The sequence below is a fragment of the Vanellus vanellus genome (assembly GCF_965231255.1).
Source record: "Vanellus vanellus genome assembly, chromosome: 3".
Lineage (NCBI taxonomy): Eukaryota > Metazoa > Chordata > Aves > Charadriiformes > Charadriidae > Vanellus > Vanellus vanellus.
The window spans coordinates 42,989,132-43,013,376 of NC_138907.1; the positions used below are offsets into that span (position 1 = coordinate 42,989,132).

The 24,245-nt window shown below is 38.1% G+C and overlaps 1 protein-coding gene across 1 annotated transcript in view; it reads right to left on the reverse strand.

The window, feature by feature from the left end:
* FMN2 (formin 2) overlaps nucleotides 1-24,245 on the reverse strand; it is a gene marked incomplete at both ends in the record, with an annotated part of 161,854 nt that overhangs the window by 83,786 nt on the left and 53,823 nt on the right. Inside the window, 3 exons of the mRNA XM_082481187.1 lie at nucleotides 7,711-7,798; nucleotides 20,563-20,707; nucleotides 21,774-23,533. Of these exons, the coding sequence (XP_082337313.1) occupies nucleotides 7,711-7,798; nucleotides 20,563-20,707; nucleotides 21,774-23,533 (1,993 nt within the window). The remainder of the gene's footprint in view (nucleotides 1-7,710; nucleotides 7,799-20,562; nucleotides 20,708-21,773; nucleotides 23,534-24,245) is intronic.

Below are 24,245 nucleotides of genomic sequence, written 5' to 3' on the forward strand. Positions count from 1 at the left end.
TGCAGGTTTCCGTGCTGTCTAATGAACATGGGGTGGTGATGTTGGCAGATACTAAAAGGTAGCCACTTTGAAGTTGACCACAAACGTACAAAACGATCTCTTAAATATTCAGTGTCAATACATGAAAAATAGATGGGGAAAAAAAACCAAAAAACAAACAAAACAAACCCAAACCTCAAATTGTAAAAACACTGTGAGGGATACAGAATTAGAACTACTGCCCCCAAAAAGACACTCAGATATTTTTCACATTTCTCTGAAAAAATAACTTCAATAATTAGCTACAGTTAAGGGGCAAACAGAATTTCAGTAACAATACAGGAAAAAATGGAGCCTGAAATAAAGATGATAGGATACTGTGTCATAGGCATCCAGCACACGTAAATCCTGAAAACGTCATACAGAGCTAGTCACCTCATTTCCAAAGACAAGAAAGAGAACTGTAGATTGTAGACTGGTGACAAGGAAAAAAAATCAAAAGAACATACAACACCTATGAAAGCTGTTCCAAACAAGCTTTTCAATTTGGAGGAAGACAACTACTGCAGAAAGATAAAAAAGAGAGCTAAAAAAATTACATAATGAGCAGTGTCGCTGTTTTTTTGTGGTGATTTTTCTTTCCCAGTTATCCACACAGCAGATCAGGTACTAAGCTACAGACACCTCCATTTGATCAAATATAACATATAGTTCAATTTGCAAGTTTTACTAAATCCTCATTTTAACTACCTTCTATTTAAATTAGATTTTAATGGCTAGATACATATAAGTGGTGTTAATTTTTTTATACACATTTTCTGTGTAAAAATGTAATCAAATCTAACAAACATGAACAAATCACAAATGGATTACTGTGGCAGACATCTTTTTCTTCTAAACTTTTCAATTTAATGAAAAAATGAGTGACTGCATTATTGAAAGGTCTTAGTCAATTAACAAGCCTTTCTTAATTTTCATAATGTTAAAATCTCTATGTAGTTCAGGAATGTATAAAAGTATGGCCACTGGAAAATATTTCTGCTATGGAAAGGAGACCAGGTGGTCTTTTTCTCTCTCTCCCCCGCACCTCCCCCCCCACCACTTTTGCACAGTACTAATGCTAATAGCATACACGATTTTGTTGCTTTTATGCTTAAAATTTTGTAATAATCCCTCTCATGAGTGACTACACGGTACACAAATGAGAAAAACAGGACTGCTTTTTTTCTTTTGGGAGAACAGAACTTCCCTGAAACTTTTCTCTCAAAGTTTTAAAGTTAATCAGACTTCCAAGAAAAAAAAATAAACTGTTTCAACTGAAACAACAGACAAACAATGCAGTAACAGTTTCTTACAAAACTTCTCTATTAAATTACATTCGTATGTTCTTAACAACAACAAAAATCTTTAATTATCCAAACTATCCAATGTGGCAGTAATTAGTCTCTGCTGATTCAAATATTGTGGAAACACTCAATATGATTTTCCTCATTTAAAAAAAAAAAAATAAATCTAAGTTCTTTAAAATGTATTTTGCATTATAGAAAACTAAATTCCAAAAGGATGTGTCACATAAGACATTCAGTTCCTTTCTTGGTGATACGAATATTTCTGTCCTTCATTATCTTGAAGTGTTGCATGCCTACTTAAAGAAAATGATAACCAAGGTTGTATTTTTTCCTTGACAACTGCTGCTATTGCTTTATTCGCCTCTGGTCGCTGTGAACTAAGCTTCAGAAAATCTCAGAGGATAGAAAGAGGACTTGCGGCATGCTTTCAATAGCCAGGACTGGCTTTCAGGGCCTTCAGCCACAGCTCAGGGGTTTATACCCCATCTCTTCGAAACCACACCTGTCTCCAAGGACCTTGGTTGTCCTCCCTCATGAGCTGCCTCTGGCAGGAGTGGCCAGTCAAGGGCTCCAGAATCACTTTCAGCTGCTCAATACAGAAGACTGTGGGCATACTGACATCATCAAAGCAACAGAAACATTTGCAGCAATACATATGTGTGCCACTCTAATTTAACTCTAGTCAGTCTTTTATGAAAGTAATTTTGTGTATTCCATTGTTTTCCTTAACACTAATTTCACAATAGGAGCTTGTAAAGTAACTATAAGCAAATAAAATGTGTAAGCTTACAATCTAACATCAGGCATAATGTAATAAATATGGTAGCATAAAGCTAAGAAGAAATAGAGGAATAAGACTGAGGATTACGGTGTGACATTTCGAGGAAGTGCTCGTTCATAGGACAGAAAACTGCTGAACCAACCAGTCTTTCTTTGGGGGTGTCTCTGAAGAATCTGAACACCTGTTGGAAAGGCTATCAAGAAGGGAAACTTAAACCACAATCTTGTAAGTTTTTAGGTGTTTGAATCCACAATATTTGATTAAGAAAAAAATGTTTAAAGATTCTCAATTAATAAGACAGAACTAACAGGTAAAATTTCAAACTTTGTTATTTACCTGCACTGACTGCAGATTCACTTTATGAAGCATTCCTCTAATAAAGAAACACAGACTTGCCACCTGACCGAAAAACCACTCTCGATAGATTCTTACATCCAGGATTTTTTTCATAACTTAAGTGGACAGAAATAAAAATTTGGGGCAGCTGGTTTGTCTTCCAGTATAACAGTGCCTACAGAACTTGATCCAATTGTATAAACAAGTTATGGGGACAAAACAATAAACAGTAAAATGTCTTTTGGGAAGATATCCATTCCTGACAAACATTTCAGTATCATGAGTTTCAATTGATTATGCTTATACATATACATTGTTATTAGGATAATAATGCTCAGATCAGCTCTGGACCTTCCATAAGATAAACTAATCATGAGTCTCATTTCCAGATGCTGAGTCTTTCTTTCCCAATTGCTTTCCACTTAGAGCACCTCTTGGACCTATGACTACTGAGACTATATGATATTTCAATGTGTGAAAAACTTTTACACTGCATTATTTAAATGTTCTGTGCAGGAGACATTTTATCCTCCTCCTCCAGTGAAATCATTCAGTTAACCTTTGACAAAGTCTCTCCTAGCTCATAATTTCTAAGTGTCAGTGTGAGCAGTCAAGTAAGAAAACAAACCCAAGATTTTTCTGATATTTGTCACTAATAGCCAAATACTAAAGAATAAATATTTATTTTGCCCACTAACATTTAAAGTACTTTCACTTTCTGCACTTCTGTCTTGAATTCAGGACAGAATGCCTATCTGTTGTTCAAAGTTGTACTTCTGTTAGCAGAGCAAGCTCTGCCACAAATACAACTGTCAGTAAAATAATCTCAAATCCAGATTAAAAGGTTGGTCTTTACAAGCTGGTAGGTGAACCTGCTTGCCATTTCCATAACTATTTTCCCTATTACATTCTTTTATATAACCTCCTTTCCTAGTATCACTGATCAACAATAAGTTGAGAGCCGTAATAAAAAGATCCTTGATCTTCCTTTTTTTGGGGGGGGTGAGAGGGGTGTTTCAATTATTGGAGTGGGACAGGTAGCTCCATGAAATTCTGTAGATTACCAGTGTCTCAGAAAGGGGAGAGGATGACTTATTAAATGAGGATATGAGACAGCTGGTCCAAAATTCAGAGGCAGAATTCTCAAAATTACTTCCAACAGAGCCATGACAACCACAAGGTGCTATGCAAAACCTTACAGAAATGTAGGAGTATTGCAGCCATGCCAGAAGTAACACAGCACCTGAAAATATAACTGCTAAGAGAAACTTACTGAATTGGAAAAGATTACAGACAACTTCAAAAGAGAGAGAAACGCATACGCGTTTTTTTGCCAGACTTGTACTTTCAACATTTACAAGGCACGCTCAGACTAAGATGATTTTGCTGAACAAAAGATTAATTTCCATTTTGGAAATAAATACTAGATATAAATCCAACTGTGTAGTAAATGGAATATTTATCTGCATGAAATATAAAATTTACTTTTCTTCTGGCTTATATCTTCAGTTTAATTTTTTCCTTCTATTTTTCCACACACAGGAGAATTTTTTGCTATTCTTACTGCGCTTGTTAACAGCCATAAAAGCTTAAACATAGAAGATGATACATTGTAGCTTTATAAGCAAGGGGATTGGGGACGGCACTGACAACCATATTCTCTGCAGCATAGTTACAATTTCAAACAGTTGTTACAGTTCATGTGATGACAGCCAGTTTTATTAGAAGGAGATATCTTCTTTAAGAGACGTGGTCCCTGAACGCAGACACAGGCTTAAAATGCAATTATATATTCAAGTATACAGTGTTCATCATAGATCATTATATGCAGTTCACTGGACTTTTGTTGGATCTGTAATTTAAGCCCACACTGCATCTCTGAAATGTTAAAAAAACCCAAAGACTAACGTTAAAACCAAAAAGTCTTTTCTCTAGGAAGAAAATCTGAGCTATAAAGGAAAAATATGCAAGAACTGCTTCTTTGGCATTTCTCAAGCCTTGACTATATCATGCAGCCAAATACAGCTATATTTCCAGTGGGAACATAATACTGGATAAAGGATATTTGCGGTATAGTGAAAATAAAAAAGCAAGCAAAATGCCTGGATGAAGTGTTTTGCATAGTTGATAGATGATTGTAAAAAATAGGCGTCAGTAAAACCTTGTGTGAAACCAGAGAAACCATGAGAAGAGGACTCATTTTTTTACTAACAACATAGAGAAATGGCACAGCGACTAAAGAGACCAACATTTCTTACTAGCTGAGACTGCGTAAAATAGCTGGGAGGTCTGTTAGCAATTATAATTTACTAAAAAAAAAAAAAAAACCAAACATAACAACAAAAATCAACCTACCCTACTTTAAAGCACTACTAGAAAGACATACTCAAGTTCAGTACAAATGTGCTCTGCTCATTACAACTCCTCCTTCTCCACCGTAAAAATATTTTTAAAGTAAGCAGGGAGTTTGGGAGTTTGTCTTACTAAACCTATTTCAAAGCTGGGAGCAGACAAATGCAATTCTACAAGCAGACACTTAACAAGGATATCATCCTTATCAAAGAAAGCCATTTAGCTTATATTACAATGTTCTGAGAACTTTCATTAAATGCCATCTGATCACACATGCATGAAAAAGTAGCTAAGTGTTCAAGATCAGTTCACAAAATACCGTAAACAATCCAAATTTTCAAGTTTCCAAAACAATCTTTCATCAAGGATTGTTTCTTGCAGACAATTTCATCATTGTTTTGTATCTTAAAAAGCAGCAAAAGTACACCAAAAAAACCCGGCCAAAAAAAAAAATTTACAAGACATTAAATACAACAGTTGCCCAGGTTTCAAGTTATTTTAAGCTGTTCAGTTAAGCACAATATGAATTAAAACTTGAAATCTTAAATTTATTAGGTGTATTAATACCCAGTGCAATTGTTTTCCTTTCTGTTCCTATAACACTTTGAAATTTGTCTAAATCATTAGAAAAATAAAACACAATAGCATGCAAACCAAGAAATGGACTGAATACCACACTGCTTTGAAAGTTTCTCTCTCTTTCTGGATGCTTTTCTATGGCCAGTAAAAAAAAAAAAAAAAAAAAGAAAGAAATAATAAAAAAAAAAAATTACAATTCTTCTGCAATTTACATGAACACTGCATCCCACAGATGTGCTTCCTCTGCAACATAAGGAACATTTACAAGAAAGTCTATAAAGAAAATTGCCTACTACCACAAATTGTCAGAGTGGGGAAGAAAAAAGTTTCATTTCACTGCCTTTCAAATTTATGAAAAAGCATTGCTTGCGTTGTACTGAGTGAGATATGGGTAAATGTACATGTCACTGTACATTAAACATGGCAAAAGACCACCACGAAAGCCCTGAGCCAGGGGACGAAGAACACTGATCACATTTTTTGCTGTAGTTATTGTCATACATCTTAAATCTTTATACATTAAGATGCAAATATATCAAGTGCCTATTTTGCTAATGCAGGCAACTCTTTAACATTATTTTAATTTTTGATAGTACCTTTTCATTAGTATATTCAAATTGCAACAGATAAACCAGTAAGCTATAAAAGTCAAAATATGTAAACCCCTTACATTTTAACAAGCAAGTAAAAATAGTGCATACGTGAAGGTGAAGCTAAGTACTTGGGCTTGTGATTTTATAATTTCTCCATGGGCTCTATGGTTAGATCACTTGGAGAACTCTGCATGGAGTGAGTGATGCCAGAAACACTTCTCGGTGAGATTTCTCCTCTATTTTGCTTGCCCGCCCCGTGCAAATTTCTTTCCTGCTCCTCACCACTTTTCCTCCACCCCTATTTTATGTTCTTAAAAAAAAAAAAAACAAACAAACAAACACACACCACCATTTTTAACAGCAGGATCTTCCAATCATTTCCACAATTTCCCCTCTCAGACAAGAGTTCTCTCATGTTTCTTCAATCACTTCTGCACAGCAAGGGAATAAGAGCAGTACTAAATTCCCCTTTGCAAAGAGTTTTGGTTTTAGAAAACAGCTATTGAAAGGGGAATATACAAAATCTGCACACAGCTTTTAGACGATCATGTGTGCTTAATATTGTAATAGGATAAAGGTTAAGCATAATATTGTTTGACCCCTTCAACTACTGACATTCATGCCATGTTATTGTTAGTGTTGCATGTTAAGCAAGCAAATTTTCAATGAACTTGTGTTGGCTTTACCACAGACACAGATGTTAGGCGGACTCCTTTGTTCATAAGGTTCTCATTATTAACTGAAACCAAGTTGAATATTTGACTGAAGGAAAGGACCATATCATTGTTTTCAGATTTTGCTCTATGACTTAACTGAACTACATCTGCCAGCTTTGGAAATACCAAGTACTTCTTGGCGCCAGTACTGGCGCCTTGCTCTATGACTACCATCTTAAGTGCTTCAGCTTGAGGAAGTCTAGTAACCATCAAAACAATTTAATAAAAGCTTAAAACTTTGATTAAGAGTTACTCACTAGCTGACAGAGCGCTCTGAAATTTGTTCTATTTGTGAATAATTTCACAAAATAAGCAAATAATAGTAAACTGAATGCATGGCTGTAAATACGTAGCTTAGAAAGTTCACAAGATGTTTTCATGATTTATGAAGTCTGTGTTGTACTTGAAACCACATTTATTTAATAGATAGGCTGGCACTTCACAGGATAATTCAATCTGCTTCAAATCTATCCGAAGCCTTTGGGAAACATCAGGGATGCTCTGAATATAACTGCAATTCCACTTTTCACCTTTTTGCACTACTGTCTCTTAGCATAAATGTGAAAAGTATTACACTCCCCTAAAAGACCTCCCTTTCTAAAAAATGCTGTTGAAGATGAAAGCACTCCACAGTTTGTGCTAACCCAAATATAGGAACTATTTTATAGCATTTAATTGATTTGCTGTATAATTCACTCTTCTGGATATGTCCTGAGGCTATCAGAATTAAAATAAACAACACATCACACTTTTTTCTTCAGAAATACCAAAATCAAAGTGTCTATATTTTATACAGCTTTGATACCTGATGGCAATTCTGGAAATAAACAGTTGTATTTTCTATGCAGGACAAGAGAACACGTTACTAGAAAGGGGAAAATAAATGCCCGAACAAGTTATTTTCAGAAGAGAGTGTAAAAAAGTGTCTCTTATTAGTTTATTTTACATATCAAAAGATAGAAATAATTAGCATTTCCAGATTATTAGTGATGTGAACTAGAATCAACAATACTTATTTCACTTACCATGCTGAATGTCCCTCATGTCTAAATGAAGGCTAGACATTAATATTCCAACAGCTTGAGATCTTTTGTTACTTAACAACTTGACAACCTGCCAAAAGAAACCCAACTATTAGTATTAATCTGCAGGAAAATGCACAAGATACTTTGCATTACTAATGACAAATTCAGGAATTAGTACCTTGTAGCCTATATACACATCTAAAACCGAGTAATTTTATTATATTTTAACTTTGCTTCTGTTACATAAATCCATCACAAGTGTAACTATATCACCTAGTTGAATCTTAATACTAAAAGAACCACTATAAAAGTTCCCCTAGACTTCCTTCTTCAATAGGATGCACACTTTCAACTTCACACTGATGTTACTAAGTGTATGAAACAAGCTGTCACATAAAAAAAAAATTCCAACTGTGTCTATCTTGGAATTGCTTTGGTTTCCAAAACCACACAATGATTTCCATCTTTGATGTAAGCTAAAACTGTGAGAATTTGTATTTTATTTGAATGTTTGACGTAGTAGGCGCCAATATGAATTTTATTTAAAAAGCAAAATAACCACGTACATATTGGGATTTTCTTTGATCACTTTTAGGAAATATTAGAGGTCTTGAAGGTTTTTTCTTTTAATATAAACAACAAAAAAAAAATCAAGCCATCAAAACATCTTGCTTTTGGGAGTTAAAATTAGCCACTAAAATACACTTTCATACGTATTTGCTGTGCAAGCATAAAAGCAACAAGTTATTCACAGACTGTCTTCCACAGGGCTCTAAGCTGTTTGAATTCAGCTTACTGTAAATTTTACATCATTGGTATGAGAAGCAAGTAATGTCAGGAAAGGATCCTTATCTGTAAAATGACGTGATTCTAGATGAAGTACTTTTCAATGCAGGGCTGCAACCATTACGTAGATGAGAGAGGTTAATATTTAATCTACCCAACTTGGCAAATTTTACACTGTACTAAACACAGAGAAGAAAACCTTTGTAAATCACTTGGAGGAAAGAAGAAAAGCCAGATAATTAGAACTGGAAGTTCAAGTTCTTTTTACATTGCAGTCAGGAAGCATACACGTATTTTTTCAAGTTACACAGTTCCCATCTTAGCAGCAAGGTGCTGTACCACCTACAGTCCCACTGGCAAAATTATTTACAAATTAATTAGTAGAAGTGAGACTAGAAAAAGTAGAATTAATTTAGGCAAAGAATGTCATGAACCAATCCATTTGTTAAAAAAAGCCATAAAGGTATGCACAAGATGTTTGCCCTCTGGCCAACTTTGATTCACTTGAGTTTTCAGACTCAGGTTTGCATGTTTATGTTTGAGGCGTAGCTGAAGAGAAGAAGTAAAAGCCTGACCCAGAACTCTGCCACTGGGACTGCTTAGGAAACGAAACTGGAGAAACTCACAGGGCTTGCAGTATAAGTTTTCTGAGGATATAGTTAGCTTCCCAATTGTTTTATTCCCCCCCCCCCCCCCCCCCAAACCTTCATAACCATTGGTTAAGAAGGTATTTCATCCTCCTTTCCTCATAGATTCCTAACTAGCTACAGTGAAGTGAAAATACAGCATCCTGCGCATGAACTGAAAAGTTCAACATTAGAATCCAAGTATGTCATAAGTATCATCCCAAGGTTAAAGACCTAAATTCAAGGCATAGCTATTGACGTAATCTGTCAGAAATTAGCGAGAAATTCCTATGCAATTGTCTAATCCATCGAATATATTTTTAGGAATTGAAAATTGAAGTCAAATGGACTAAAATAGCGTATGATTGTTAGATTTTCTGAATTCAAAGGGAAAATAACATAATTCAGAAAAACATAATTAGGATATCCTGCACTATCCTTCTAATACGCTATATGCACTCTAAGTGTTTTTTAAACGGAATCTAAATCTCATTTAAGCCTGGAAGTGAGATGAAGCTGGGACATATAATATAAAAGGGTTTTGTTGCAAAAAGAAGCTATTATCCATTTACTTCTTTGCAGCCACAAAAGGTTTACAAAATAAAATAGATCTTAGGTAGCAAGGTATGGATCAAGTCTTTTTAACAATTACATTGCAATGCACATCTCTAACAGCAACCAAAGTATCTTGCATTCTATCAAAAAAAAACCCCACCCCAGAACCAACCAACCAAAACCAACCAGAACCAGTTACAAAATTTCAGAAAGAACAGAAACTGTTTAACTGGTGTTGCTACCAACCCATATTTCCAGAAAAGGCAGAGCAACACAAAGAAACAATGTGGTATGTTACATAACAAAGTTCAAAAACTTCGTAAAGCTGTTCACTCCAACAATGCTGACAAGACTTAATTTAATACGGAAGATGTTGGGGAAACTCTTGATTCCTGCTCCCACCATTACTGCTTTTGCTCAAGTCTGAAACATCACACAATAATAGAATAACTTAAGGTTGCTGCTGTCATCAACATATGGAAGGAGTCCTTTGTTGCCTTTATTTTGAACAAGGAAACTATCCCAAAGCTGACAAAAAAAGTGAATTAGCAATGAATGCAAACCCATTCCAAAAGTCCTATAGGGAAATAACAACAGTCATACAAAGTGGCAAGAGCTCATCTGGAGTAAACATGTACCTTTCTTGTCACTCATATTCTGGAAAAATTAATTAGAAATGGAACTGATGCAGGCTACTATGTTGGCTATGAGTAAATCAAAACAAAAGAAGAAAACAGAGTAAAAAAGCATTGTTAAATTATCTTCCCCAAAACAATGTTACAACTGCATTCAGGTGTGAATGTACCTAGGACCAAGGAAGAGGTCCACAAGCTGACCTTTCCAAAGGATGCAAACTACACTGTTCGTTCTTGGAGGCCAAAGAGCAAGAATGAGCTGGAGTCTGTTCTTGGGACTCTCCTATTTTTAATGGTGTCAGCACCCATATCCTACTATATTCCCTTCAAATTGTGAAATTGCTGTTTCTACCACCCATCAGCAATCTAAAGCTCAGAGAGCTACTGAGATCAGGTCTACAAATACAGCATGGGGACTAACACCAGAGAAACCAGAACCAAATAAATTAACTACATGGTTATGTTGCAGGCTAGAACATGATTACTTTGGTGCCGTGATTCCCATGAGTACTATAGAACCAGGTTTATTTAGTGGCCTACTAAATCCCTTCAAAAAGGAATTTGGCCTAAAAGTTAGCAGGAAAAAGAAGCTGCTTTTTCTGAAAGTGAGCTGATGAACAGAAGAATACTTACCTACCAAGAACCACATTTTGCCAGTGATCAGAGGGGAAAAAAGCCCTGTCCCCATGAAGAACAGGTTGTCTTTGCTGCCAAAATTCTGGACCACAATGACATTGAAAGAGTACCAAAGAGCATGACTGTCAGCTGAATGGATGGGTGCAGAACAGCAACAGATAAAGCATTTTTACATAGCAGCTACCAGTTTTGTCTGGCTTTATTTAAAATGTATGTTTTGTGTCAACTTTTATTCTCAACTTTACTATGCATTTCATTCCCATTTCAGTCAATTGCATGAATACTATAGTTTCCTCCAATAGAATGGCTGTAACAATACAACACTAATTCAGAAAATATGAATATTAGCATAAGTGCCTAAAGCAATTCCCACATCTAAAAATAAAACAATAAAATAAATCAGCTGCATAGTCTGGGCCTACAGGCTACAGACGAGCGACGCCATTTAAAGGCGGAACAACAAAAGGTTGATAAATCCAATCTCTACAAGATCTAAAGCCTCAGACACAATACACAGCTCCTTTTTAGTTTGGATTCTGGAACTCTGCTTTAAACAAATTTTAAAAAAATAAACAAAAAGGAAGCTAGAGATATTATCTGCAGCCTGAAGTCTAGGACAAACTTTCTAATTGTTGAGTGGTCCTCATTGTTAAGCAGTAAGCAAACTACACGCCAAATTTATTCCTGATTGTTTAACACAAGCAAAAACAGTCAAAAGGGATATTTAGTGAAAGGTAATGCAAGACACATGGTTGATGAGAACCCTGAAGCAAAAATATGAAGATTCCTTTCCCCAGAATAATATTTTGTTAATGCATGGAATTTTGCAATGGCTCGTGCTCTCTCATTCTGGTTTTGACTGCCAGCATTAAGCAAAATTATCCCAAGGCTTTCACCTGTTAAGAAAAATTACTGTAACACTACAAAAAGTCACATGCAGGGAACTCCACTGTGCAAAGGCCTAGAGCTTGTAACTGTCCCAGAGAGGATGCAGAAACCCCAAAGTTCCAAACAGGATGTTAAGAGAGCAGATCAGGGCAGTAGTGTGGTCATCATCTCACCAGGTGTTGTGACAACAGATCTTTCCTGCAGATTGAAGTGTATTCCAAACATAAAATTGGCAATCGCAGAACTGGACCTATCATATCTTTCACACGTATATCCTTGTCTTCTTACAGACAGAATATTATTATTATTCTCTTTTATAAGAGTGGTGGGTTTTGTGTGTGTGTGTGTTGGTTTGTTTTTTTAAAAAAGTAAATCCAGAAGTAACTGCTGGCTAGTAATGGCAAATGCGAGAGGGGAAACAGGGACTACTTCAAGTAGTGAAGACATTTTGGTACAATAGGAGACCAAACATTTCGACTTAATCCTTATAAAAAGACAAACAAACCCCCAAACCCAACACTCAGTCCTGGCTGTCTAACAGCATGTCTGTGCTGATGGCACATAATGATTTAACCGAGTTCAGCTTTTACCACAGAACATCAATCATAAAGTGTAATTTTGAGCGCCTCTCCGTCTCCTACCCTAATCAAACCTAGAATCCCCTCTGCAAACTAACTGGTTACTTTCCCCACTGAAGATTCTCATGACCTATACGGAGATACCTAAAGGTTTCAAACTTCTCTTTGTCATATATTTCTAGACGCAAGTTGTTGACGTGTCATGCAAATTAGTGCAGCCAAGCAGTCACGTCTGCCAGCTCGTGGATACTGTAACCTTATGCTTGAGGGTAAAGATTAAACATAATATTTACTTTTCATTCATTTTATCTACTGCCCTACTGTGCTTTCATAAATAAACCTTTAACGATACGGATGAGAAACAGCTCATGCCTTTTTATGCTCTTTTATCACTAAAATAGTAATGTTTGAAATGAAAATCATAAAACTACTCCTGCAGAAGCAATCTTTACTAAGAGATTGCTACCCCAGTTAATATTCCTCACTTATGACATTAGATGAAAAAATACTCAGATTGCTTCGATTCAGATATACAGTAATAAGTTAGAGAAGCATTGTGTTCCTCAACAGGAGGCTGAACATTAGTAAAATGTCCCTTATTAAAAAATAGCAACATTCTAATTTTAAGGCCTGGAGTAGGGGATGAGGCTAAACAGCAAAGTTTAACATCTGTCATTTAAAAATGGGTCACAAGGATTTTATTTTTCCATACCTAAAGCTCCTCTTCAGAGTTTAGCTCATTGTTATGTACCATAATTATAGCTATTCCTTCTTTCATCAGCTAAAGGATGAGGGTACCCAAAGTTTAGTTTCTATATCTTTAGATCTTATGTTTGTAACTGTTAAAAAAACGTCTCTGTGGTTTAGTAATGCAAACACATGTTCAGAGGCTAAAATATAAATTATTTTAAAAAATAAACCCCCGAAAGCTAAAATTTCCTTAGAAAGTCTGTATAAAAGCCCGAGTTTTCATGCATGGTCTGCAATGCACTCAGAAGGCGGTTTTTACAGGTGATCAACCCAACTGTTATGAACAATCTTGTCACTGTGTACTCAAATTAGGCATACAATTGCACATGTTTTTGCTAACTCTTGCAAAACATATTGCATGCCCAAACAAATTTTAACAGTCTTTATTTTATAAAAAGTTAGTACATCAAATTAGGGAGATAGACATGGAAGGGGGAAGGGGGGGGGGGGGGGGGGGGGGGGGAAGGAAAGGGTAAAGAATGCAAAAAAGCCCAAACCAAACCAAAAAACACCCAAAGAAAGGTGAGAACCCATGATATCTACTAGGAGATATCAACAAAAACCAAATGAAAAATCCATGCTGTAAAAGCTTTACTGTTCCCACTTTTAAAGGGGGACATACAGTTACAGTCAAAAGTATGACACTATTCACTCTACCTACTCCAAATGAATATAACAACTCTTTTTTTTTTTTTTCTGTTTGTATTGAAGTCAGCACTAAGCAAAAATATACAGCCATAAGGGAAAAAAATCTGCAAAATCAATAAATATGCCGAATCTACAGGAATTTTGTACTTCTCTACAAATAAAAAATTGCAATCTTAAAACCTGGGTTTTCATGCTTACAGTAAAAATCTGTTTAACTTGTAAGGCAGTCAGGATCTGATAGAAACACAGACAAGTACATTCACACTTAAGTTAGACAATCATTTTTTTTACTAAAAAACTAAACTAATTTCTAGGTGAAACATATTCAATCTGTATGCACATCTAGTTCTAAATCAGTTTGAATTTTCTTGGCCATATTTAAAAACTACTGTACTAAAAAGCGTTGCTTTTTGCCTCTTTAGCGAAATCAATGTGGACAGAGAGATGGGAGAAGAAATGCATATTGCTTTCTCCATATTTTATTCCTTTCTTCCTCCCTTGATGTCATCCAATGCTACAATTTCCACTGCACTGAGCCCTTGCACCAAGAGAGTCAGAAGCACCACGGAGAGATGGAGAAGAAAGTATTTGAAAGGTGTAGACGTACTGGCTATGGGAACACAAGATTGCCAACCTCCGTGGAAAGACGGCTGTAACTAAGATGCCTCTACTCAACAGTGTCAGGCACAGCAAGAACTGTACACAGCCCAGGGTGGCAGCTGTCCTTCTGCTGGGATTCAAGATCTGCATTGTGCTTTTTTTGAAATGCAGCTTTCAGTCTCACAGAACAGCTGCAGTTCACCCAAAGCCTATTTTTCTCTTTATTTGAACAAATTTGCAGTAAGACCTTGCCCTGCAGAGGTCTTCCAGAGCATAGGGAAACACAATGATCCCATTGTCAGACACTCTACATACTGGCTAAGAAATGAACACAACCTTTCTTGCTCATACAGAAACCGTAAGCAGCAGCAGATCTAAAACAGGCTGTTACATCAGCAGAATTTTTCAGTGCTAGTGAGGCTACACGAACAAATAGAGAAACCCACAGAGCTCTTGGGTCACGAGATGACTTTGCAAGACTATCAGATGCCGAGCTCGTTTGGTTTTTCTTTAGCCTTGCAAATATATGATCGGAAGAAAAGAAAACAGGAAGGAAACAAGAATGGGAAATGCATGTCGTTAACAGAGGACATCAACCTGAGGAGATTGAACAAGTGGAGATATTTGATGTAGAGTTGCAGTCAGGTAAAAATGTGTTTGCAACAGAGACCTGTGTAGATACAGGTACAAAACAAATCATATAATAACGAAACATGCAATAAGCCATATAAAGGAGTGAATGAGAGGTAAAAAACAAAGATCACATTCAGATAGTTTCTCATAAAATAAATTATTCTTACAAGCCAGATAAGTGAGATATTACTTAACGTCGTAACTTCCAGACATTAGTAATTACTTGCTTGTATCAACAAAAATGATGCATCGGTCAAGTCCTCTAAAATTCCTCTCTGCAGGGGCAGCAGAACCCCAACTGTAACTCTGGAGATTACATAAAATCCCAGCAAATGTTTCTGCCACTGACACAGGTAATAGATCAGTAAGTGTGGATACAGAAAGCTCCTTGAGACAGTGCCTCCACTGTTTGCAGAGGGAATAAACCCTCATTTTCAGAAAATTATTTTTCCCTTTATGTCGCTCCTTGTTAATGAATAAACATGAATAAACTTTCATCTGTTAACTCAATACGGCATTTACCTTATTTACCAATTTATACTTATTTTATGTGGCATTTTATTTCTAGGGTTATTCTATTACCACAGCTTCTTTATGTTCTACTTAAAAATTCAAAAACACTGAAATCATTAACTAAACAGTTTTATTGATACATCTTGTTTGCATCTAAGGCTTTTGAAACAGAATGAAACTTCAGTAACCTATTATTTATTTTCTGGGGTGGAAGGGAGAGATTAAAATCTTAATGTCAATTGATTAATAGTGGACTTTCCATATGAGAATATCTTTAACATTTTTATTTCGTTTACATGATAGATTATAAACACATGGTCTGCTCTTGAAAAGTTCATGGCAGTTACATGCATATGACTTTCCAAAAATACAGTTAGGGGATTATCAGTAAGGCTTCTAAGATGACTGTTCAAAAGTTAGGAAAGCAATCTATACAAGTCAGCCCAGCCCCTTACGTATACTTATCATGCTGACAGTAATATCAAGATTTTCTGATTATGTACCGTTTTTCCACTGAACCCATTCAGTGTACGCTGGCCGATGTATGCCATGTAAGCACATTTTTAATATTGCATTTACCGTCACCCTTGAGTATGTGGCCTTAATCATGAGACTATCCTTTTCCTTCCTGCTTCACTAATTACATGGGTTTTTTAAGTGCGGCAACAGCAACAACTCATAAAAGCATTTTTTACTCAGGTAACAGCTTCATTTCCTAAGTAATCATTAAGCATTGTGCTCATTCCACACAGTCCACACTAGCCATGGAAAGGATCCTATGAAAAATACTATCCAGCCATGTAACCAAAACTAGTATTGTGCCTACATGGCACAGCTGAGCAAGACACTCTAAGAGTGAGTTTTCACCTTTTGTTTGGGTGAAACACCGTAGATGAGGAGATCCACTATTTGCCAAAAGGAATATCCAGGTCAAGAACCCCAGTCTCACAAGTTTCTGAGAGAAATTACTTTAGATAGAATAAGAGGTGACATAGAATCAGACCTATTATGCTCTATATTTCCACCTGTCAGATCTCCTCAGTTCTTCACTCCCTCCCCAGTTACTCATCTTAATCTTTCTTTGCTCCTCTCCTCTTGGCCCGTGTTCTCCAACCTGCCGGTACAAGGTTAGGAAAAAAATCTTCAGAATTATAACTGAAATCTCTCCTGAGCAACAGGAACTGAGATATAGCCTATAGAGTGGTAAAGTTTAAGAAACCCTTTACACAACTAACAAGACATGTATCTGATAAAATTTTTCCATATTTCAAGTCTATGAAACTATGTGGACATGAGCAAAACCAGACTTTGTTTTCTTTCTTAACACTGGCAAAATGAAGGAGACAACAAATGTGTGTGTTTGGGGGGGGACGGGACGGGACACAACCCAATAAAACTTGCAGTCTAAAGAGCTAAATTTTGGCAAAGTTCTAACAACAGGGACTTATAATGCAAGCCAGACCACTTTAATAGGTAGCAATGGCAGCCCCACCTATAATATAGCCCATAAAGGACTTTCTTTGAAGATTTAGTAGGCATTCTCATTGAGTGAGCCTGCACACATTTACAGCAGCTGAGAATTTGACATATACGTATTAACAGAACAAAATAAATCACAGCTTTTGCCATAGCACCAAATCAGAGACAGTAAGAACAAAATCAGCTGCATTCACAAATAAGTATTAACACTTCATTTTTTCCTCTTTCTTTAAAGTTCTGGAATGGATTTTAATGCGGCCTTCATTTAGTGTTAGATGCAATATCGAGTTTTTTAAAGCATTATTGATTTATACTGTATTAAGTTATATGCAGATGATCATGCCAAGGAAAAAAACAATTAGAACCAATACTTGGGTAAGGTGAAATTAACTCAATCATTACCTCAAAAAAACCCCAAACAACCCACAACAACATAGAAAATTTTACCACTTAAAAAGGGGTCACCATAGGGGGCAACTAAGATGACTAAGGGCTTGGAGCATCTCCCTTATGAGGAAAGGCTGAGAGAGCTGGGACTCTTTAGCCTGGAGAAGAGAAGGCTGAGGGGAGACCTTATTATGGCATACAAGTATCTAAAGGGTGGGTTGAAGGAGGATGGAGCCAGGCTCTTTTCAGTGGTTCCAAGTAACAGGACGAGGGGCAATGGGCACAAGTTAGAACACAGGAAGTTCCGTTCAAATACACGGAAAAACTTCTTTACGGTGAGGGTGACAGAGCACTGGCACAGGCTGCCCAGGGAGGTTGTGGAGTCCCCTTCTCTGGAGATTTTCAAGACGCGCCTGGATGCAGTCCTGAGTAATGTGCTCTGGGCAATCCTGCTTTAGCAGGGGAGTTGGACTAGATGATCTCTAGAGGTCCCTTCCAACTCTGAAAATTCTGTGATTCTGTGATTTAGAAATACTTATAACATGTATATCTATATACATACACAAGCAAACATATGCATATACTCTGTGGCATATAGCATAAAAAGCTCTGTGTACAGAACAGCAGTGTACTCCAAAATAATTAATCTTTCACCCACTAAAACATCCCCAAACTATCAAATCTTTCTTCAGATTAGCTAGAATTCCTGCCCTCCCCCCTGCCATGCGGCCTTTTCTGTAAACACATTTTTATTTCAGCTTACAATAAAAACATTGCCTTATTAAAATCAGATGTTTACCTAGAGTACCAAATATTTTATGCATTCGAAAGTTATCTGGGCATTTTTTCCTGACTACTATTTCCAATGTATCTAGTATTTTACATCCAATCCATCTAACCAATACATCCGCTCTGCGCACCCACACATCAACACAAGGTGGAAAACCAATTGCCAACTAGAGCGTTTCTGGAAAGCAGTAGAGTGAGCTTTGCGGGTCCTGGTTCTGTTCTGTACAACGCTCCTTTGTAACTCCACAGGTGACAGAACACATCTGCTTTGCATAACACAATCCTGTAAAAATCACTACAGAAACACCATTTGTAAGATCTTTACAACACCCGTAACTATCATAGAAGCCATGTAAGTCAGTAACCACTTAAACAGCACTTGGTTCTTCCTATAAAAACACACTCGTGGAATTACAGCCATGCTTTCTCCAAATAACTGTTTCTTCTGCTAAGCATGGATGGACTTCATTATCCAAGTGTTTACTGTGGTATAAATGAAGAGAATTTCAAAAATGAAAGCCTGCATTCCAAACTGCTGAGAGGGCATAAGTAGAATATATTTGTGAAGCTGTTCTGGTTCAGTTGTCTCATATCAATACTATGAAAAGCCCAAAGTGGATTTGCCCACATGAACATTTAACTTTGACATCTGCAATAAATGATAGCTCTAATTGTAGTTCTAATGAATGCCTATGATTATCTATTTGGTTGATCTTTTCCCCCCAGATACTAGAGTTCAACAAATCAGATTTCTTCATTAGGCAATTTCTCTCTCTTTTGGAGTCCAGTAAATTTGTTTGATCACCTGAGGAAGAGACACACACAGGGGATTATCTTCTGTCAATTTAGGCGGCCCACAGGAATGTTCGTTCTAGAAGATGGCACCTACTTAGATTGCCTTTAAATTCTGTGTGGAAATTTCTGTCAAACAACTTGTTCTTTTCAAAGAAGCTAAGAACAGTCATGTTCATTTATTTTTATCTACATCTTATTAATTTATTGACAACATATCTAAATTTTTGGTGTTGCAAGAAAAACAAATACTCTTAGTATTAAAATCCACATCTAATGCTTATTCATAATCGCTGTCTTTAACCACTGTTTAGGTTACAGAATTAAACAGTCGTCATTTGTACTCTGTTCAGAGATTTGCATCACCAAATCTCATGAAATGTGAATGGACCAACAGTTCATAGGCAAAGCATCAGGTATACCTTTGCACTCCTCTATTTACTTAAAGAGCTATCACACAAATTTAGTTGAGAATAACCATTAAAAGAGGCTTTGTCTAGACGAAGGGAAGAAGAGCAAAGATCTTCCACTTTGGAGAGTTATTGCAGGAGAGCAAGGTAGCAGCAGCACTGTTACCTTTCCTCCCATCCCAGTTAGTACAGCCTAGTGCAGCACACACAAGTGTGGCTTTACTACCCTTCCCATCCATCCAGATAAAAGTTTTATCCAACACCTTGGGGTGATCATCCTAACTTCACTACCAGTTCTGTTGCCTGCACAGGAAAGAGTGCCTGCATGTTTTTATTGCTGACCTAAGTGAGGCTGTGTGAGCAAGATCTCCAAAACTATTAGGTGGAGAGTTCAAAGCCAAACGTAAGAACTACTGCATGAAGATTCTGAAGAGTCTCACTGTACAGCCAATGTGGAAAAAAAATCCTGTATAGGGTTAACCTGTATGTTAAAAGATGATAGAAAGAACAGCCTGGTCTTGAGTTGAATACAGGAATGTGAACACAAGATAAAACAAGAACCTTAAATGCTGTTCAGGATTCTGCATAAGAACATTATCCTCTAGAGCCTGAAAGTTTACTCGCAAACTAATTATCATACCACCACAATTCATTTTTTACACAGATACTACTAAGATTACAGCTCTCTAGTTATCTAAATATTCAGATTCGGTTATCTTACCCCAGGGTTTAAAATTCTACATTTAAAATATGCTTCCTAATTTTATTGTACACCATTCAATTTCAAGAAACCAGCTTGATTAATGTTGGATTTTCCCAACTGTGCTTATCATTTATGGTATGCATAAACTTCATATTCACTCTCTCTATATATGAACACAATACAAACTTACAACTGTTGTGATTGGTATAACATTAGGACTTAGATTTTTAAATGTAATTTTTCTCTGAAGTCATGGTAATTCTTATGCAACTCATATAGCTTTGAAACCCATCCTACATTCTCTCCTTTTCTGGTATTTCTATATAGTGTATATATATATGGTAACAATTTCACACCAGGCAAATTTAATCTCAGCTGCATGCAAAAATCTGTCCTTATGTAAAAAACAGCCTAGAAAAGATCTGAAATGAAATGAGTACTCACTTGTTTAGTCTTTGTTTTTGTAATGGTGTCCGAAATGGGTTTCTTCCTCTCTTTAACAGCTGTTTTAGAAAACAGTTCTTCAAACTCATGATAATCTATGGAAGGCTCTTCAATTTTTTCCCACACAAGTGAAGCACTAGAATCTCTAAAGTTAAGCAAAAGACCTATGTAGGGCAGCGTCAAACTAAATAAGGTCATAAATGGAGGAATGAAGAAAATAAAATAGCAGCAATTTAAAAGTTGTTGCCTAACTTCTACTAGCAGCGTTTTGATGAGATATACTGTTGATTCTCCCCCATATTTCTTTGTTCACACACAATAATGGTCAGGCTCAGTCACACCCTTTACATACATAGGAATATAAATAGGCCGTATATAGGATATAAAACACACAGACATGGACACAAAGGGAAGTAGAAACAGACAGTTATTTGCAAACCACCTGTGTGACAGTGGCAAGAACTTGAAAAGGAAGAAGAAATTAATCATTAAATAAGAGCAGAAGAGTTTTACAATCAGTACTCCGAGACATAAATAAAAGATTAATAAGGAAACTTCTTTTCACGATGAAGAATGATATTTTACAAACAAACAAAAAACATCAACATCCAAAAATATGTATATCGAGGTCATATCAAAGTAAGGGCTACCAGAATAGCTTTATGGTGCCATGCAAATAAATTGCAGTTTGAACCTGCCTATTAAGTGTTCAAGGTGAGGAAAAAAAAAAAAAAAAAAAAAAAGATTTCTAGGTCACGGGAGAAAGGAGAGAGGATAAAATATGTTCAGCATACATTCATCTAGAAGGAAGACACTACCAAAACGTGCAAGCAGCTCCAGAGAGAGACCAACGCTATCTTGAAAGTTGAGGGGAAGCACAAATATGACATTTTAAAAAGCCATCTCACAGAATGCTTAGTGCACACAGTCACACCCAGACTCTGGTCAACATGTAGCATGTAACCCCAAAGGACAGCTGAAAACACCACCCTCATAGAGCTTTCATGTGCAAATAACGTTACTCAGTTTGTTCGTTTTACATAAAACCGGCACCCTATTTACATATCCAACTATAAATAAAATCCTGTTTGCAATAAAGTTCTCGCAAAGACCTACCTAGTAGTAAATTAATACTTTTGCTCATAACATATGACACTATCAGGACAGCCATAAAGTGAAAACACCACTCTCTTTACAACCTTACAACTTACCTTTTACTGTGGAGCTGAATCCTTGTCCAATAAAGAGGCTTCATTGGCCGAGAAGGCTCTATTACATGTTTCCTGCTCCCTTTCTCCTGATTCATCCCCATTGCAAATAAACCAGATGGTAACGGAGGAGGAAGAAACCCACAGACCTGTGGAACTGCTGGGTAGGTGCTGCCCTGGGCTGATGCTGGAAGGGGTGGTGCTTCTCCAGGCAAAGGAGGTGGGGCTGGAGGTGGCATCCCCAACCCAGGCAAAGGAGGGGGTGGTGGAGGGACACCGGCACCAGGCAGAGGTGGTGGAGGGGGGACACCGGCACCAGGCAGAGGGGGTGGAGGAGGTGGAGGGGGGACACCGGCACCAGGCAGAGGGGGTGGAGGAGGTGGAGGGGGGACACCGGCACCAGGCAGAGGGGGTGGAGGAGGTGGAGGGGGGACACCGGCACCAGGCAGAGGGGGTGGAGGGGGTGGAGGGGGGACACCGGCACCAGGCAGAGGGGGTGGAGGAGGTGGAGGGGGGACACCGGCACCAGGCAGAGGGGGTGGAGGAGGTGGAGGGGGGACACCGGCACCAGGCAGAGGGGGTGGAGGAGGTGGAGGGGGGACACCGGCACCAGGCAGAGGGGGTGGAGGGGGTGGAGGGGGGGGCCGGATGACCCCTCCGGGCAGAGGGGGTGGAGGTGGTGGCAGTCCTGCTCCAGGCAAAGGTAGTGCTGGAGGTAGGGGTGGCATTCCCAGGCCAGGCAGAGGAGGAGGTGGGGGAAGGACACCAGTCCCAGGTAAAGGTGGTGGTGGAGGGGGAGGTGGGATGCCCCAACCGGGCAGAGAGGGTGGGACTCCTACTCCAGGCAAAGGTGGTGGCAGAGGTGGTGGTGGTACTCCAGCACATGGGAGAGGAGGGGCTGGAGACATCGTCGGTATCTCCCCGCTTGGCAAAGGTGGAGGAGGAGGAGGGGGGGGTGGTGGCATGCCCGGCAAAGAGTGGCCCAGGTATGGCGCTGCTGAGCCAGCAGGAGGAGGGAGTCCTGAGCTGGGCAGGGGTGGTGGGGGTGGTATTCCTGCCATGGACATGGGAGTGGCAAGGAAAGGGCCATGTGCTCCAGACAGGGGAGCAGCCGGTTTGGTGGCTGGCAGTGATGGGGGAATGCTACATGTGGGCTCAGGGGGCAAAGAAGGAGGACGTTCACTACAAGTCACATCTGCAGTACTTAGAAGTTGATGAGAATCTGGCATTTCAGTCTCTCCTTCAAATGCAAGGGACAAATTAACTTTGGATCCTGGAAGAGGTGACTGCGGCATACTCTGTACTGATTGGCTTGCATCCAGCGGCACTGAGATTAGCTTCGGTGACAGAATTAAGGAGATTTCGGAACAAAACGTGGGCTGTAGTTCTAGAGCTGGCAATTTCTGAGGTGGCCCTTCACTTTTGCCCCCTTCTAAGTGTGGTGGGGGGGGTGGCTGTGGCAGTGCATTGGCTGAAGGCATTGTGTGTGTTAAATAGTCCTCTGTTGGTGATGTTTGTACGGATCTTGCTTGTGACACAGTCCTGGGTACAGTATCCTCTCTGTTCGTTTGAAGAGTCACACTGGTGAGTTCCCCGCAGACTGCGTGCGTGTGCTCATTTTCCTGCTCCTTCCCAGAAGCCTGTACCTCTGCAGCAGGGAACTGTTTCTCTAGTGCTGCAATTTTGGTCCTCAGATCCTCAATAGTTTGCTCAAGTTGTTGGATTACACTGGCACGCTCCTCAGATGTCGCCTCAAAATCATCCTTCAAAACAAAATAAATATATGATAAGCACAAAACATGTAACTTTCATAACTATATAAAAAAATTAAACTTAGATCAAGAATATTGGTATTCCAGATGTTCTGATGTAAGCCAATTAAGACAAGCCTTCAAAAATGGAGGTATCATTTTGGCTAGGTGCATCTCACAGTGGAAGACGACAGCTGAGGAAAATGACTTGCTTCATTATGAAACTACCTTCACCAATATAAGCATATTTTAGACTGTGATTATATTTGGCAAAATCAAAAATCAGCATCAACCCCTCCCTACCCCCACATACCCTGACCAAGAAAACAACCAAAAACCACTGAGCACAAGTAGTGTAAGCGTTTGTGTAGGCATGGATATGCACACACGGCAGTGGGAAAGGCACTGCATTACTTCAACTCTGTTAACTGAAACTATGTTAAGTAGTTCTTCAAAAGGATGCGCTGTGCATAACAGACTCAACACACTACTGACTGCTGAGTTTCAATATACACCTTAATAATACAATACAGATTAGGAATGCAGAACATAAATGTACACTTCTCAGAAACAACTAACCTCAGAAGAGAGTAATTATGTTTTTGTCCAGCCAGCATGCTTGGGAAGGAAAAGTAGTAAGACAAAATTAAGAGAACTTTCCTCCCACCCCAAATTTGAAACTCCTCTGCCGAGTGACAGACTGAGTATCATTAGAAAAGCTTCC